Below are 19246 nucleotides of genomic sequence, written 5' to 3' on the forward strand. Positions count from 1 at the left end.
CATGCAGTATCCCCTCCAGCGATGTTTTTTGGGGGGTGGGGAGCAGGTTGAAAATTAAATATTACATACCCTTCCCGTTTCCAGTGACGGCAGATCATATTCATAAGTATTTAAAAATAATCATACTGTCAACTAATTAAACTGACGAAGCTCAGAAATTGTGATATGCCTAATTTTCAAAGTAAATGTTATTAATGTTATTAAACACTCATAAAACGCACTCTTAAAATTGTTCAAAGTTCGTTAAATTGGTCCCAAATTTAACTCGCTTTGAAGAAATTCAAAGATCGTTGAAATGGTCCTGATTGAACATTTATTTTCAAGTCTGTAATTTCTTTCACAAAGCGTTGCCACTTTGCTAAGTCTGACGATCATTTTATACCGTCTCCAATAGAACGTACAATAGTTGCTGTTAGTATAAGTGGTATTGTGTATTATGAGCATTGTAAATTATACTGTAAACAAAATAAACATTAACCGAAACTGCACCCGACCCATTTAACCTAACAGTCACTTTCACGATAAGAAAAAAAAGATTGCCTTAAATTTTGGTGGTATCGAACCCATAACATAAAACCCGAGATATATATGTAAAGGTTAGTTAACGTCAGGTGCTGTAACCACCGAGTCATTTCAGTCACAACAAAGTAAAATAAAGTTGATAAATTACGATGTGTGACTTTGGCCACGAATTTACGGACGTATTATTTTTTCAAAACGTTCAATTGTTGGGATATAAAATGATATTTTTAATGTTTAGTGGGTCGTCTCTTCACGTTTTTGTTGATTGAAATCGAGTTGTTTTGTTTTCCATAAGACCTTATTTAAACTATGAGAAAAATATGGAGCACAGACCCCTAAAAATGACACTATTTGCAGGATTGATACGTATACGCCTGTTTGGGTCAACATATTCCAAGCATTGAACATCTTTATAGGTTAAAAATCAACGATATGATAAATATATATTGTTTTAAATGATTTTTTATTTTAAATATCAGATTTATTGATATTTTAACTTTGTCCGACCGTGTCTGGGCATTTTACATGCCTTATCCACCAATCTTCTTTAAACATGCAGAAGATTTTTTTCTATTGTTAAAGGTTGTATGTATGTACAAATTTGGCTAATTTTATCTGGTAATCTTGATTTAAAAATTTGAACAAATAATCCATATCGTTATTTTTGGGGTGATCATTATATTTTTTATTGAAATATTTTTTCTTACGTTATCATAAATTTTCAGGCTAATATATAAGACATGATTTTCATCTTCGACAAAATTTGCTTGAACAGAAAACACACGTCCTTTCACTGAAAGGTTCATTTTTATAACGAAAAGGAAGAATGCCACATGCATCTATATAATTATAATTAAGCTAGGCCAAGGCTGGGCGTTCTTGTTTTAAAGTATTTGAAGCAACATACACGGATCCGTTTCAATGGGAGTAATTTTAATATCGTCACATCATAGGAATGCCAAATTAACAGATCCTCAAATTAGTTAAATTACTTATTTTGTTGTTGTTGAAGAAATGAAATGTATTAGTCGCATGTACCATTGACTAAAAGGTAGCCCAAAAAATACTCCATATATCCTACTGGTTAAAAATAAAATTTTAAGTTACAGCGCTAGCATCTCTTCGTTCTATTTTTTATCCATATCACATTCTACGTGTTTAATATTGCATGCCTCCCTTTTCACCCGCCATCTTCACTGTGGCATCTACATATATATGTACCGAATCTCTGGTGGATTAATTTTGGGTTAACGTTTGACTTTAAAGAAACTGAGAGGTTAGGGTTGAATCATATTGCCATATAATACCAAAGGATGACCAAAATCCAGAATACCAAAATCTTATCCTGATTTTAAAAAGATACACTGAAATATTCCATTTTTCAAATGAGAACAGACAGATGAAATAAAAGAAAAAGAAAGAGGATATATAATCAAATGAATATAACGTACGTACATTTTATTTTTTTTTTTTTTTTTGGCATAAGAAACCCAGTGTTAATCTACATAACTAAATATACGGTTCATTTTCCCAACGAGATTCTCTGACAGTTTTTTTTACAATGTGAAAATTACCCCCCCCCCCGAAAAAAAAATTGTGAGTAGCTCCTTATAGTTTCTATATATGAATAATTAATCTTGTGGGTCATGGCATGATGTAAATTAAATAATATAAAAAAAACTGTTGTGCAATTGCAAAAGCACAGGCATTTTTGCTGAACTCTAATTTGTCGCAATTAAAAGCAAAATTTTCCGATATACACGTAACGGTTTAACACGAAACTTCTGCGAATAACGCGTTACTTCTCAATGTTGGGCGTAGTTAAAATTTTACGGAGATTGATGTAAACAGAATATCCATACCTTGATAACTAACGGTGTATTCAATAATAATAATATAATAATAATAATAGTTTATTTCTAATATTGGGCCCAGAGGGCATACAAGATTACAGATATTAGATAGAAATGCCTAAAAGAGATTCTACATATAAAAAGGTCCATACACATACATGAACTTGTAACAGCCGGGCAATGTACACCAGTATATATCAAAACATATATATTAACAATGTGCATATAATATATAGTCATAAAAGTAGTTTATTCAAATATAAAGATAGTATCATGATTTGTATAAATAATTTATCGGTCATTTAGATCTCAAAGTATTCTGTCTTTTTTTGAAAGCATTGATCAGAAATTCACTTAACTTTGTAAGTATTGTTTTGTCTTCATTCGACATTAACCAGATAAATTTGTCTTTCTTTGTTAAAAGTATAAAGTTTTTGTTGAGTATTGAGACATAATGGAAAAATGAATTCTTTCTTCTTTATATAATGGACATTCAGTAAGAAAGTGACTTTCATCTTCTACACAATTTTGGTTACATAGTAAACATGTCCTTTTGTTTCCTTTGACCAGTATTATTTTTTGCAAATTCATATCTATTCATGTCTACTATGTCATAGTTTTATCTTGAAAAAAATATAGTAAATATGAGACAATATGTTTTTTTAATGAAGCACAAATTTTCCGACATTAATTTATTTGTCAATTTATCGGCAAGGAACTATAGTAAATCGTATTACCACGTGTTTTGATTTGTTTACACCGGATGCCATATATTGAACATGCGCATCGTCATCGTATCCGGGCACCTGTCAACCTCAAAACTCCACAAACATGGCGTCGAAGAGTGAGGGTGGAGGAAAAGACGATATAAATTTTATTAAAGACAAATTTACCACAAGGGAAGGAACTTACATACTAGCGCATTGGTCCGAATATACTAAACCCACCCGTCTTCAAACCAGTGGATCAACAAACACGCCCGTGAGGGCTTCGTTCATTAATGTTAGCGGTGATCCGTCGCCCGAAAGAATATGTTTTAACATTGGGAAAGAGTTATACGTCTACGTTTACAAAGGCGTCAAAAAGGTAGAATGCCAGTGTACCATAATGTTGATTTAAATGCGAACACAATCTGCATTAGGTGTCTGATTGACAATGACATGGGCATCATCGCCAATGTAAACAAGCAGAATGTCGTGTTTATTTTAGAGCAGTAAGCCAAATAAGATACTTGTGTATCGCCATGGGAAATCGTGTTGAATGAAAATTTTGAATATTTGCATGATGATTTATTAATTAATTGTCTATCAGTGTACTTGATTTAACACCACAAACATGATGATATTTATCAGATTTTTTTTTACAACAGTAAGGTATAGTCTGTCCCTATTCTCTTTTGAGAAGTGGACAGGCATAGCCTACATCCACTTCTCTTCGCAAGCCCTCATGTTTTGATTCTGGAAAACGTGTAAATGTCGGAACCAAAGACAGTTTACACTTCGAGCCATGTTTCGACTCCAGTTTCACTGAATTTTCGTAACAGACCTATTATTTCTATATTTTAAACATAAATTTATGCATCCATATATCACAAACAAATCAACACTAACCCGCTTTCAAATCATTTTCTCAACCTCTACATTCCGGGTTTAAATTATGAGATCACTCGCTATAGGTGGTTTAAAAAGTAGAAATTTTAGAGTCGGAAAAAACGGAAAATAGTGTTCCGATTGTAGACTTTAGATTAAAGGTATTTTTCTTAAAATTTACAGAGCTATATGGAACGGTTTTACAATTTAAGACAAGTTAACAAAATGCATACGATAAAATAAGTAACTTTGTCACATAAAACAATGAAAACTCTTTATTTTAATCTTTCTTGAATGCTATATTAATCAATGTTCTTTTTATTATTGAAAATAGATTTAGAACAAAATTTGTCACCATAAAAGATGGTTAAAAAGGGAAGAAATACCACTTTGTAATTTTTTGACTCAGTATTTGTTTGTATGTTGTAAGATTAAGTTGATTCAGTTACGTTTTCGACATTATTGTCTTAAATAGGTTTCCAATTTTATCCAAACATAAACATTTAATCTGCGCTGACCTAGATAAAGAGTGTGATACACAAAATTTAAACCCGGGATGTAGAAGTTGCGAAAATGATTTGACAGCGGGTTAGTGTTGATTTTTTTGTGATATATGGATGCATTTATGTTTAAAATATAGAAATTATAGGTCTGTTACGAAAATTCAGTGAAACTGGAGTCGAAACATGGCTCGAAGTGTAAACCGTCTTTGGTTCCGACATTTACACGTTTTCCAGAATCAAAACATGAGGGCTTGCGAAGAGAAGTGGATGTAGGCTATGCCTGTCCACTTCTCAAAAGAGAATAAGTCTGTCCCATGTTCCCATTTGGTATACATCAGTTTCACCCATCTATCTGTTCGCCCAGAGTCTGTTCACCATAATTATCATTCACCTATGTATACCTTTTTTTGCTCCAAACAGGTAAATGTTTGCCATTATCATGTTTATGTATATTGAAATATATATTTTTTTCTTTTTTAACTCTTTATTTTTACATGGTTTAATTTTCATTCATATTTTTTATACAGTGGACAATGTCTACTATTTTTCAATAAAACTGAATTCACTTTTATTGCAACTATTCTGCATTTAGTGTTTAACGTAATTGATTTGATATGTTTTGCGGTGATCATGGGGGGGGAGCATAGCATAAATTTTAATTAAATACACATATACAGTTAAATATGTTTAAAGATATAAATATAATAGCGTGGTTTACCAAATAGATGCATCAATGTGAAAAAAAAGAATTAAATGAAAATATTTTACACTACAGTATACATTTATGTATTATGGTGTGGTCGTATGGAGGTCGAAGCCACTAGGATTTCAATTTTACTTCCATTTCTTAAGAAACATGCTTAGCTGGATCTGCCTTTTGATTCATACCATACGCTGAAGGTCACATATAAATAAATTTGAGCAGCCTTATCCAAATATTTCCAAGTGGTTGCTATTTTCCCAATTCTTATTGCCCCGGCCCTATGCAGTCTCAAAAAGTGGTGCGAGAGGCCTGCTATAAAAATGTTTTTGTATGTATTGTTATTAAAAGTCAATTTTGTGCCGTGATGGTGGCCAGGGTATGGCAAACATGAATTTAAAAATCAAAATTACATGTCAGATAAACGTGTTTAGAATGTTACTCTGTACCATAGGTTAGCTTTCTTGTTATTGTATTTTCTAAATCACAAGAAAATAAGAAACGGATGGGAGATTATTATGAAATTTTTATGAATTTATTGTATCAGTTTTAAAGCTTACAAGAATAACAATTTGTTCAAATTGTGTTTTGTTTTTTTTTAAATTTGAAAGTGTTATGACCAATCAGCAGAATTAATTTCTTTGACTTGGTTATCAATAGACTTGTTTAAAATTTTGAATTTAGGGATTAATCTACATGTAAGGGACAAAACATTTTCAGCAAGTAAATGATATTGGATTATGTGTAAGAATTATAACAATTCATTTGCATTTCTAGGCTGCAGATCTTACAAAACCTGTTGACAGAAGAGTATACAAGGCAACATTGCCCACCTGTCATGACTTCAATAAAATTTGGGTGAGCAAGGAGTCTCTCCGTTTGTTGGTGGGCTTCAGCCATGGACAGATACAAGTGACCGACCCAATGAGAAAGGAGATTAGCAGTGACCCATTGAAAAGAGAGCTGAACAAATTTTTCAATGAAGAGGTACGTTTTTATGCCCAGTATCAATGGTTGCTGGATACATTTGATAACCCATGGCATCAAACACTTATAATAACAGATGTGTATGTAGAACAAGAATATTTATAGCTGCTTGGTTTGATTTTTTGGCTATAACAGTATCAAAATATTTTCAATACAAACCAATTATCTTACAAAGTTACAGACTTTCACTTATTTATATCAGCAGAATAGGTCTCTTCTCAAACATAGAAGTATTCAAAGAAACCAAAAATAATTTCTGTATGGGAACACAAAAATGCATCACGGGAATGTTTAGAAAAGTTAAGATTTTGGTTTTGTCCTCTGACTGGTTAGGTTTATCTAACCCACTTTCGATTGCAAAAAAAAAAAATGTACACAGATTTATTTTTGATTTGCCTGAACATTTTTGATATTATCTTACTTTCTTACTTCTAGTGAATGTCAATGTCTTAATACATCCACACCTGCCTTGACGCCAGGGTGGAGGGGTGAATCTTTATAAGGGACAAATTAGGGGTACCCTGTTATGTAAAGTTTGTTTTGTAAACAGACTTTGTATATTATTTTCCCATGGAAATTTAGTTTAATTGACTGGAAAAACTACTTCAATGCTTGCTATTATGCACATACTACGCAAAAGCAAAGCTATTGATTAAAACCATACATAAATTTAAAAAAAATCGGATCAAGCAGCTGTAATATCCATCTGAAATTAATGTCATGTTTTCAGAAACAAGTTTGTTGTTCCAGCAATATTTTTGTCTGCCAAAATGGTTGGGGCATATAGTTTTGCTCCGTTCTTTCTGTCATTCTGTCAGAGTTGTTTTTCAAAACTTTTGTTCAAAATGCATCTAGATTTTCAACATCACGTTTTTTTTTACCGGTATATTGATAACTCAAAAGTTCAAGTTCAATTTACACAATATATAATCTATTACCACTAAAGTTACTGCTCTTGGATTCTGAAATTTTTTAAATATTTTTCTGAAGTTATTTTTGCAATGCTTCATGATTATGTCTTCAGAAAATTCAAGTGAACAGGTTTCTCATGACATGAAATCCATCATCATTTTGTCTGTCGAAAGTCAATTGTGACAATGTACCTTAGATAAAATTGGCATGGTTAAACTTAAAATATAAAGTGGTAGAAGTGAATTACATCTGTAATTGTAAAACTTAAGATCATTGGATTTAATTGATTAGGGCCTTCAAAATCCAGGGTTCTCTTGATTGATTCAGTATAAATTTGATTTATGATATTCAGATGATGATATTTCTTTATTATTCAATTCAATTTAGCAAAAATTAGTCCTATTGTTGAATTCTGCTTCACTAAATAAATTTCTATTTTGAAGTAAAATTTTTATAGAGATATAATTCATAGGTCTAAGTCCTAAGAGTCCGAAGTGTAGTAATATTGCATACAAAAGATATTTGATGTATTCATCTTCTAATCTTATAGATTAACTTGTATGTCAACAAAGTTGATTTTAGACCATCTGCTGTATGTAAATAATGAACATACAAGTATAAAGTCAAGAAATTTATGCAGAATATATTTGAGTGAGCAGAAGTGGTCATGAATCAAAGGTCAAGGGTTAAGCATTTCTCAGGACATAGTAAAAATATTAACATAAAAAAGTTTCTCAAAAAGATACATAAGTCCTAAGAAATGTATATCCTGGTACATGTATATTATTTGTAGATAAAAGATAAAACTTCTTTTAATTTTTCAAATTTCAGAAACTGATAGACAAATCCAAGGTAACCTGTATCAAATGGATTCCAGGCCAACCTGATCACTTCCTAGTGTCCTATGCCAGCGGACAGTTGTATGTGTACAACGACGAACTCCCTTGTGGACCAACCCCACCCACGTACCAGCCATTCAAACAAGGAGATGGATACTCCATACACACTTGTAAAACAAAAAGTACCCGCAACCCACTCTACAGATGGGTGATTGGACAAGGTGCAATAAACGAATTTGCATTCTCCCCATGTGCTAGGTATTTAGCAGTTGTTAGTCAAGATGGATTCCTCAGAGTTTTTCATTATGACTCGATGGAACTGGTAGGATCAATGAGGAGTTATTTTGGGGGGTTGCTTTGTGTGTGCTGGTCACCCGATTCCAAGTTTCTTGTGTGTGGTGGGGAAGATGACTTAGTTACTGTTTATTCTTTTAATGAAAAAAGAGTTGTATGTAGAGGTCAAGGGCATAGGTCATGGGTCAGTGTTGTGGCCTTTGACCCATATACCTCAGTTTTCAGTAGTGACAACAGTGAGTTGCGCAACGGTACCAAAGTACAGGATGTGCAAGCAACTGTTGCCAATGGCAACCAATCTAATCACCAGAAACCCCCAGCTGACCTTTCTCAGACTTCTCTACAGAGCTCAGGGTCGTGTGTAACCACGTACCGGTTTGGATCTGTGGGACAGGACACATTTTTGTGTTTGTGGGATTTAACAGAAGATGTGATACAACAACCAATAAATACCCGAACCAGGACCAGTATACTATTATCCAATCCAAACTCAGTGTCGGCAACCTTACCTCGATGTAACAATGTCCAAAAAACAAACTCCTTATTGAGTAGCAATGACATTTCTGGTGATGGAAATGCACACCCAGTCGGGAATTCTGTGATGGGTAATTCAACACACCATTTTGCTACCCTTTCCTTAGGAGAAAGAAAGGAAATTACGGAAAAGAAAGAACACAAAAGAAATTTTAGCTTATCTAGTAAATCTAGTGAGAAAAACAATATGCTAAAATCAAATCATGTGAAACATATAGACGAATCCATTAAAGTGTTAGGAACATGCTCATGTCCACGTTTAGATGAAGTACCACTTCTAGAACCCGTAGTCTGTGAGAAAATCTCTAGTGAACGATTAACAGAATTAGTGTTCCGAGAAGATTGCATCGTAACGGCCTGCCAGGAAGGAATCGTGAATACTTGGGCCCGTCCTGGAAGAGTGGTGAGTGATAGGGATCAGTAGGGCGGAGATTTGGGCCACCCTCTTATAATTTGAAATAGTTTTCTCACAAGGGCTGTATGCTTGCTATGTCCACTTTAGGTGCTTGGCATGCACATTGCATATGACTATCTGTGATAAAACATGTAATTGGGCATAGCATCTTTGGACTTTCTTCTTGATAGAAGCACGCTTATGAGTTCAGGTTTTTTTTTTTTTTTAGATGTATCATATACCCAGGTACATCTTGGGCATTAAGATATATATGGCAAAGTAAAGATATGTATGAAGTACAGTTTCTTGTTTTGCTGTTGAAAAAATATTTTTAAAGATTTACTGATTTGTAAAGTAAATTTATAAGGTATTGACCGTATTGTTTCACTTGAATATGTGCAGAAATTTTATAATACTGTGCAGATATTTTAGAGAGCAGCTTCAAAGATCTGTGATTATGTTATGTTGTGATGTTACAAACTGCACTAAGTTGTATCCGTTTTTGTTTTGTTGCATTTAATGAATCTGAAATTATCAACCATTTTTTATGGTTGAAGCAAAGAAAGAATGTTGGCCTCACAAGTCATGACATATTTTTGATTTTTGGAGACAAAGAAATGAAAATTGATAAAAAGTGCTTGTATTTTTCATATGATAAGATTAAATGTCAGGTTTTTTGGGATATTTAACCTCATAATGATCTAAACCAAATTATAATACATGTATACAAAGAAATGGCTGATTGGGTGTCCATTAAATGCTTATTTGATGTGTCGGCCAATGTGCTCTGGATGAAACTTAGAAATGTTTGCTACACAATAAAGTCTACGTAACATACATATAAACATTCTATTCTTCTCTACACCTTGTAATAAGGTAACTTTATGGCAGGCATTGCAATACATGTAATAAGATTCATTTCTATGCAATGAATTTTGAGTTTTTAGTAAGGGTTTAAAATAAGGGCTTTGTAAAATGATCTCAGTCACTGGAATGAAACTGCACCATTCATTCTTTATACCCAGGTATATATATTTAATTATACTAGTATTTGAATTGACTGAACCTTAATGAATGAAAAATGCTACTTTACATCAGTTTTGAAAGATTTTGTCTTCAAACTCTGCAATCTGTTTAAATTAGATTCCTTGATCCACTGTTACAATGATAGCTAAACACAAGGATCTATAGCAGCCTAAGAGAAGGTCACATTCAAATGACCTTTTCGATATCCAATCAGATGTTCACCAGTACACTGGAAAGTTTTCGCCAGTGGTTTGAAACATAGAGTTTTATGTTTTACTTTTGATATGTCCCAGGGTTTAATAATGAAAGCTAAGAGTGAATTTAAAGTAGAAAATCACTGCAGCTCATAACTAGGAAAGGCTAACTGAAACAGGAGATTCTTGTCATAATCAAAAGGTCCTTAGTCCTGTCCTATCATTATACAGAGCAGAACACCCAACATTTGGTTTATTTGTTTTCTTTGAATCTCTTTAGTGCAATATATATAAAATGGAAAAAAAAACCCAAACATTTTGAATGGTATGTTCACTTTTTTAATTCTTTTTTTTTTTTTTTTTTTTTTTTTTTTTATCAAAACCTAAAGAAGAGGATAGTTGAAGATCAGTGATTGGTCAAGTCTGTTATAAATATTTTGTAATGTACATGTGCATATTAAAGAATCTAATTTTAATCAGATTGTCATCTCTGATGCCCACCGCCATTGAAGGAAGGGAAGATCAAGTTATTAAAACAAGTGCTTGAACAATGAACATATTCTTCTTATATATAGAACTTTAATGGGTAATGGCTGTATGTATTGCAGTTTTTCTCCTTTTTTCAAGATTCAATTCATATTCTTTACATGCTTTTCTTCATAACACTTAACCCTGTATTACCCTTATATCTTCATCATTTACTATAGTTTTAAATTTAGCTCAGCATTTCATAAATTTGACATAAATTAACATAATAATTGTGCTTATTTCATGTACATGTTCTTCAATGGTACATGTATTATATTTAAAATATATATTTCTTTGATATTTCATAATAGTGTCCTCTAAAAATACCTTTCCCAGAAATGCCAGATATAGTACCATACTACATTTGTACTGATGTATCTTCCATATCATGTTCACATCCAAAAAGAGCAAGCCTATAAAGGAAAAATGAATTTTATTAATGTAATTCTGTAGGATTTCTAAGTGTTACTGAATACATTGCATTTTATTGGGCTTATATACATAAGGAAATGTAGAAAAACTGTCTTTTTCATTTACTTTGCATTCAGATAACTTTTTAGCTCACCTTATTTGAAGGCTCTCTCTGATCAAAATATGTCAAAATTTGTCTGTTAGATTTGTCATTGACATGGATATTTTTCTCTAAATCAACTCTCTAATGCTGAACCAAACTCAGCACATGGTATCTTTGGTCAATGGTTCTAATAAGGATGTCATTGGATAAGTCAGGTGTGAATTAGCACATAAAAGTTTTGAGATGACAAAAAGGGGATAAGTTTAAAATCACAATTTTAATGTGATTTATTGTTTGTGTTTAATATATATATATTAATATCTATTTAAGCAATGAATGCTTATTATTGGATGTCGTTAGTCTATCGCCGCTATAAAGCCATTTTTACACTCTTAGTCAGGGATATGAAACAGCCATACTAACATGTTATTTAGTTAGCTAACACAACAAAAAATATAGTGCCAGAGACTTTCTGCAGAATTTTTTTTTATTAAGGCATTTAATCTTACAAAAATAAATATGTATACTCAAAACATGTGAAGACGTTTATATTTGTGCTTATGGCGCATGAATTAGCAAAGTGTATTCATAGAAAATTGGACGTCGTAGATTTCCAATGCAAACATAAGGGGAAATATACAATGAATGTAAATATTTCAACATGGTATTATATTTGAAAATTAGATAAGTTATCTTAAGCATAATTCATAAGGTGAGCAATGTGGCCTATGGATCTCTTTCTATGCTTTGACACGAGTGTTTACTAGTAATTTATTTTTACTGATAATCAGTATTTTTTTCTGTTCTGATATCTACTGTATTATTTCCTAGAAGTTGGTGGTTGGCTAATTGGATCCTCTGCATGCCCATATTATGCATATTTCAAATTGCTTGATCACCTGACCTTTTTTGTAGGCCCTGACACAGCATAGAGCCTTTAATCCACAGACACCAACTGGAGGTACTATTGTTTAATTCTGTAAGTTCTTGGCTTGGGTGCACTAATTCTGTGACATACTGGAATTCTTGTCTCGTTTTAGACATAAGACACTTTATGCCTCAGTCTCTAAGGGTAGGCTCTAAATGTTCTCACTTCTGCATAACTAAGGGCCATCAAGAAATGGAGAGTGTTAACTTAAAATTCTTTTTACATTGTTGATTTAGTATGCTTTCAAGGAAAAATCATAACCCCAAAAATAGAGGCTTTTGAAAAAAGATGTAAAAGTACCTGGTACATGTATTAGAAAAAGTCAATCTTGCTAGTAGATCAGAACTTACCCTCTTCCCAATATTCTGTGTGGAGGGACTATCTTTTTGTTTTAACGAGTTTGGTTGTGCTTGTTAGATTGGTCAGTGGTCTTTATTTTCTATACAAGAGAGAGGACGGTCAAGTCCAATTCAATCTAGGCCTTGTATGCATTGAATGCTAGCTCTTATATGTTGAATGAAACTCTTGAACATTTTTAAATGCAGGTGTAATCCAAAGAAAGTCATATAAGTTGCACAAACATCAAAAGTATCAATTCTAGAAATTGTACAAATTTCAGGTCCTGTACTCGTCTTTCAAGTTTTACCTTGTTTCTTGTTCACCATTCCCAGTGTGTTGAATTCTAGTATGTCATTCAAGCACTTCTTCTACTAATTTATCTTGATCCCACTAATATAGGGTCTTTTCCAATCATAGTTCCCATTATGTTACAGTAGTTTTATAATAACATAGCCAGAAGCAAAATGCATGTAGTGAACATTTTTCTTCTCCAATATATATTTATATTTGACTAACCTTATGTACATACATATAATATTATGTATATTACGGTACTTAATGTTGTCTGTAGAATTTGGACAAATGTAACCATATTCTCTTCATATAGAAATTTCATTTTCTCCTATTTTGTGACTTCATAAGAAGAACAATACAATACAAGGCATATTGGTTGTGTCCTTCCTATAGCGGCAATAATGTATAGCCTTAGATCTCCCTTTTTTAAGTTGCTTTATGTACATGTACTATTTGTTTTAGATATAGACGCATGCTGTTGTTATCCTTCTGAATGTAGTTATTTGTCAAGTAACTGTGTATTATCAAAGCTAACAGATATCAAGTAGCTGCAGAACTATAGGTCTGTCAACCGTTTTCTGTAGATCGAGCTACAGTTCTGCAATATCACAGATAATTAATTTAACTAAACTTTAATTTATATTGTGCAAACCAATATATAATTTGATGTTTTTGATTCTTCAGAGAGGTTATTTTCTGATAGGTGTCATGTATTTTGCCCGTTTTTATTTTGATGAAAATGTAACATCAATATTCATGGTGGAAGCTGAAGATGCAACAAAAGAGTTCAACTTGTTGTTTATTTGTTTATGAGGCGGAGTGGTCAACAAAGTAGCCATCGGATCTACTTAGACTTTTAGGATATGATTATTTAAGTTGTTAACGATAACTGGTAATTATAGTAAAGTTATACGTATATTAACTTAATTGAATTTGGAACATATTGCTACAATTTTCTGTAGAGCTCTTATTTTCAAGATCAATACAGTCATACATGTTATCTCTACCACATTATGCAGAAGTCTACCAATTTTTAACTAAGTCTCCCGCCTTCTGTTTTTATTAGAAAATATTCTGCTAACGTTCGTTGTTTTGATAGATAGCCATTTTGGAACCCACTGTGGTCCAAAAATCTTGTTGGGTTTGAATTAGTCTTGAATCGGGGGCAAATGAACATTTTTTTAAGGCGGGTAAAAGATTTATTTTCAAGCATGACTGTGTTTTACATTGAAAGATGAAAGAAGCCATTTCCAGTTAATACATTAATTTGAATTTAGTTACATGACATGTTGAAATACTATCCTGGCCAAGGATAAGGAAGCTTTGCTATTCTACACATGGCTTTAACGATAACTGAATTTATCTTTTAACTTGGCCATAACAAAAAACTTGCATTTTATCGAAACACTGCATGATTTTTGATAAGCATGTAAACATCATTTTTGATATTGAAAAAGAATATATGATTTACTACTGGTTTATACTTGTGTTATTTGTCAAATTTTGGTATTGACTTAATCTATATTTACTGAACAATGGCAATTGTTAAAGTCTCTGCACACAAAGATCCCCCGCCCCCCAAATAAAAGCTTAATCCATTTGATATGGTTAATCCGTGCACTTTTTTTTTTTGCATGTGTTGATATTCCTGAATTTTTGAAGTCTTTTAAATTTTACTTGATATCCTGAATGACTAATCAGAAACCATAAATACCTAGACAGTATATAAAAATATGAGCTTTATAATTAAAGTTACACAAAAAAGGCAGCACACAATCCTCCTCTTTTGGGTTCTAATTCACCAACGGAGGTTAACATGTATGATATAGTCATCTAGCCCTTTAATTGTTTCTATTTCAAGACAAGAGAAGCTGTCAATGTAGGAGTAAACTGGGTTTTCTTTTGTGTAAACAACATCCAAAATCTGTTTGTCAATCAAAAAAATTAAAGTATGATGCTTATCTAATCTCTATTGTGCATATTTGTACAAATAAAATGAAAATAACTTTCTCTGTTAAAAACTGTAGGATGAGATAACTGGACAAATGATGCACTCTGTATGCAGTGTTATGGAAAAAGTACTAAGCTCAATTGTCAATAGCTTGCATTTCTCTCATAAATTCACAAAAATAAATACAAGTAATATACACATCTTGCACAATGTTCAATTGATCTGCAAAACAAAATGGTTCTCATCTTGAAAACTGTAGGAAAAGTTATCCGAACAATTGGGTACCCTTTGTGTAACATTTTGTAAAATGACTAATTAAGTTCAACAGCTGTAATTTTTCTCAGGTTTCATTAGAAATTATAATCCAAGTATTTTCACATCTCTGATATATAAACAATTTGTGTAAAAGAAAAACTTCAGAGGAGTTATCTGTACAATAGGGGTATCCTTTTGTCAGCTGTCCACTTGCCCTCCATTTTAAGCATTTCAATATTTAACCGGATTTTCTGGTTTATAAAATCATGAATGCTGAATTTTTATCATACTTTCATGTACGGTAGTTACATATGGTCAAAAAATAAAAGCAAAATTTTAAAATTTGTGAGATGCGCTTCTCACAAATTTACACGGATATTAATTCCTTGCATTGAAATACGAATCTACAGTATCAGTATGCATTTTTTTTACATACTTAAATATTTCAATTTGGTCAAATGAAAAAATACTGGATGAAACAAAATTCAAATATAAATCTGATAATGGACTAAAAACACAAAACATTGCAGATGGCTGTATTCTATTCAAAGAACCACACTGGCCCTGTCTCTTAGATTTTAGGAAGGTACTTCTTATATTTTTTTGAATTTTAGTGCAACTAAAGGGAAAAGCTTGTCTTGGAGCTTTTTTGATCAACTCCCCACCCCAAAGCTTACGAGTCAAAATTCAACTAGACTTGGCACAAAACATCATTGAAAATTTCAAATTAATGGTCAGATCTCTCTCCAAAGCAAAGATAATTAAGGAATAATGAAAAAATTGAGTGTACTAATGAGAATATATAGGAGTTGTATGAAAAAATCTTCTTATGTAACTAATAGGTACATACAACAATAACAAATATTTCCTAATATGTGGTAGGTTCAGTAGAAAAGTGGCCAAAAAAGTTATTTAGAAAATGAAGGCTGTGATTTGTAAAACTATTGAAGTAGTAAAAAAAGCTAAGAATTATATGATTATAGATAAATAGATTTGTTTAAAAATTAGTACTATTTGCAAGGAAATGATTGTCTGAAATCAAAGTACTGCAAAGTACCTGTGCAAAGGTTTGATGAGTATACCAGTTGCATAATTTGGTGTTTCATGGTTGCATAAACAATATGATGGTCATTTTTGCTATTGTTGGCTGTGGAAATTAATCATTCAAAACTATTTTACTAAGTTTATATTTAAACTTTTGTGCTTATTACTTTTCACACTTATTTACCAGGAATTCAATTGATAGAGGTGTAAATTTCTTTTCTTTGGATGACCTGAAATACTCTTCACATTCCTGGCACTGCTGTTCAATTTTATTTATAATATTGATACCCATTAGTGTTACAAATTGAGACAATGTGCATTGGAGTACTCTCTTTTTGATTATAATGCATTATTCCAGATCAGTTTTTAGTATAGCTAGTTTGAAAGAATTATCAGATGAATAAGTTTTGCTAACACTTTAGATGCAAAAGAATTTTCATATAATTCCTCACTGCTAGTAGATCTAAAGGAGATGTTTCATTTTCTTAATTTTCTTTACAGAAACTTACCCAGTACAATGAGGACATTATGATGACCCCGCTGTGACCCTGCTACATCATTATCCAATTCCTGCTGTGCCCTTAAAGGGCAGAAACCAGTCCAAAGAACCAGTCTACTCCTCCTGATGGTCACATGACTTCCTTGCACATATCAAGACCCCAGTCACCATCAATTCTGATGCTTCCAGTCATCACCATTGTAACACTTGCATCAAGACCATTTTCCAGACCATTTCATATAGCTTTTTTTTTTAAAAACCTTTGTTTTGCAGAATTTCTATTGCTGTCAATTGTCAGTGTATAATTGTGTGAAGCTTTTGTGTTTTGAAACAATTAGACTAAAAGGTTTTATAGAAGATCCATGTATGTAAACATGGACATTTTTCAGCAGATCTGATGTTTGTTAATTGCAGATAAGTTTAGTGTTCTCTTCTGCACTGTCGCATTAAATGATTATATTTCTTTTCTAAAATTCATTCCTGTAACAAATTGCCCCTCATGTCATTGAGAGCCTCTTCCCCCAAAAGGAGTTCAAACTTATACATAAGTTTCTTGCATAATTTGTAATTGACACTGTTTGATTGCTGCAATGAAATCAGAGAAGTACTAGCCCAATTTGTGAAAGAGTCTTTGATAATATTTATTTTTTGTCAAATCTTAAGAAGCCTGTTTTTATATTTAGAGATAATATGTCACAACATGAATGACCCCTAATTTCTGTAAGAGCATTTTGACATGTTCATTTGTTAAACCTTGGTTAAGGAAAAAGATTTTTGAAAATTACAACCATGTTTATAAATCAAATCAAATGTGTATATAGAATACACATACATTTCATTGCACGACTTGTGAAAAAAAAATCAATCAAGAACAAATATTTTAAAAGTTTGATTTAATACAGCTGGTTTGACCTTTACTGTAAGGCCCAACTTGTGCCTTTGAACTAAATGTACATTTATATTATTTGAATTTTTTAGGAATTTCCTTTGGTTGTTCTTATTGGTACATGATTATTTTTCAAGCACTTAAAATATATGTAGAGGTTTAAAATGAAACAGGGTAGCTTTAGTACTATTTGATTGAGCAGATTCTTCATAAAATAAAAAAAAATTGAATATAAGTTGTTTGGGTACTAGTAGTCTGATATCAACAAGAGGCTTTAGAATGTATGGGTATAGTTGTATTTTAATCAGAGTTTTATATTTTTAGTGCTTAAACATGTACACAAATATTTATCAGTCAACTATACTCCAGATTGTATCAGAAAAATAGCAGAAATCCCACTTGTCATCCTTTAGTGCAATATGTTATATACACTACAAGAAAACTCTTGAGATGGACTGTAAATGTTCCTAGTAATATCAATGAATGGCATCTGGACAAATTGTGTATCAATTGGAGTCCTAGAGCAGCAGAACTTGGAAATTCCTGAACGTGAATTGCTGGATGAAGTATTTGAACTTATGCAAGATTAATAGATAATCAAGTTCTCCGAGTGTCTCGAGTTAAAAGCAAGGAGTTATCAGATAAACATGTTTCACAGCTTTTAATCATTTTCAGGATCAGAGAAGTCAATGGTGTGAACGTGATCTTTTAATGAATTTTAGTGTCATGTTTATTTGTTGTATCTGAAACGTCGACTGTGATAGCCATTGTATATATATATATATGAATATATATATTAAAAAGGGCCATATTGATGAAAGTGCTTGTTTGTGATTCAGTATGGTTCAGTATTTTTATTCTTTTTATATCATATTGAATATAAATTATTAACTATGAAGTTCATATGCATAATTATTTGAAGACTTTATATCAGTTTTCAAGTTTCATCTTATTTTGGAAAAAGACAGTCATAATTTTTTAATATTTCCAAAAACAATTGTGATTGGTTCATGTATAACTAAAGTGAAAACCCTTCGATTAAAACTTTGTGTGCATTTTTCATTAATTAATGTTGAGGACAATCCAAATTTCTTGTATTTTTCTCTCTGTTTACCATCCAGTCTTGTACCACTGAATACTGATTGTGTTTGAATCAACTCTGCTTCTCTGACATTGTCAGTCTTTATTTTTCTATGAGAAATATGCATGTCCTACATGGCCTGCAGAGTTATTCTTTTTGTTTACAAGGGCTTACCCTTACAACTCCCTGCTTATCCGTGGGGCATTTCTGTAATTCTGATAAATGGTCTTTCAGATTTGTTAATATTTAGTCACTTATTCTTTTCAACAAATTAAAAAATTTATATCAATGTTTTTTTTGTCTCTTTTTTCATTTGCTTTTTTGTACAAGGAAGGTTTATTGGATTTGGTAAGATTTACAATGTTAAAGGTTTGGCATGAAATTGTTGATAATTTCAACTGTTACTCCAAATCAAAGAAAGCAAAACAGCAGATTTCAATTAATGAAAAGACTGAAAGTATTAGAACACTTTAATGTAGTTTCTGGTATTGTAATACCGGTAAGTAGACAATTCACATATTGATGCAATTTGAAATCTCTGTACTATTTGGGGTGCTATAAATGGAATTTAGCTGCAGAT

The 19246-nt window shown here is 32.0% G+C and overlaps 1 protein-coding gene across 3 annotated transcripts; it reads left to right on the plus strand.

Moving 5' to 3' along the window:
* The first annotated feature begins 3167 nt into the window (after positions 1–3167).
* LOC105345956 (WD repeat-containing protein 20) lies at positions 3168–18959 on the plus strand. 3 transcript variants are annotated; one of them, XM_011454368.4, is made up of 5 exons: positions 3168–3461; positions 5945–6154; positions 7898–9136; positions 12305–12368; positions 16702–18959. In XM_011454368.4, the coding sequence occupies exons 1-4, from the start codon at positions 3207–3209 to the stop codon at positions 12362–12364; spliced, it is 1764 nt and encodes a 587-aa protein (XP_011452670.1). In that variant the 5' UTR covers positions 3168–3206; the 3' UTR covers positions 12365–12368; positions 16702–18959. The 3 variants fall into 3 exon arrangements, with proteins under 3 accessions (XP_011452670.1, XP_011452662.1, XP_011452677.1); XM_011454360.4 differs by having other exon boundaries at positions 12305–12350; XM_011454375.4 differs by lacking the exon at positions 12305–12368.
* The last annotated feature ends 287 nt before the right edge of the window (positions 18960–19246 follow it).

Source organism: Magallana gigas, chromosome 6 (genome assembly GCF_963853765.1).
Source record: "Magallana gigas chromosome 6, xbMagGiga1.1, whole genome shotgun sequence".
Lineage (NCBI taxonomy): Eukaryota > Metazoa > Mollusca > Bivalvia > Ostreida > Ostreidae > Magallana > Magallana gigas.

Bases quoted from the DNA above. Each gene is read 5' to 3' on its own strand.
- LOC105345956 (XM_011454360.4), top strand. From the start codon at position 3,207: ATGGCGTCGAAGAGTGAGGGTGGAGGAAAAGACGATATAAATTTTATT. The intron at 3,462-5,944 runs GTAGAATGCCAG...TTGCATTTCTAG, and splicing joins TTTACAAAGGCGTCAAAAAG to GCTGCAGATCTTACAAAACC. The intron at 9,137-12,304 runs GTGAGTGATAGG...CCTTTTTTGTAG, and splicing joins GGGCCCGTCCTGGAAGAGTG to GCCCTGACACAGCATAGAGC.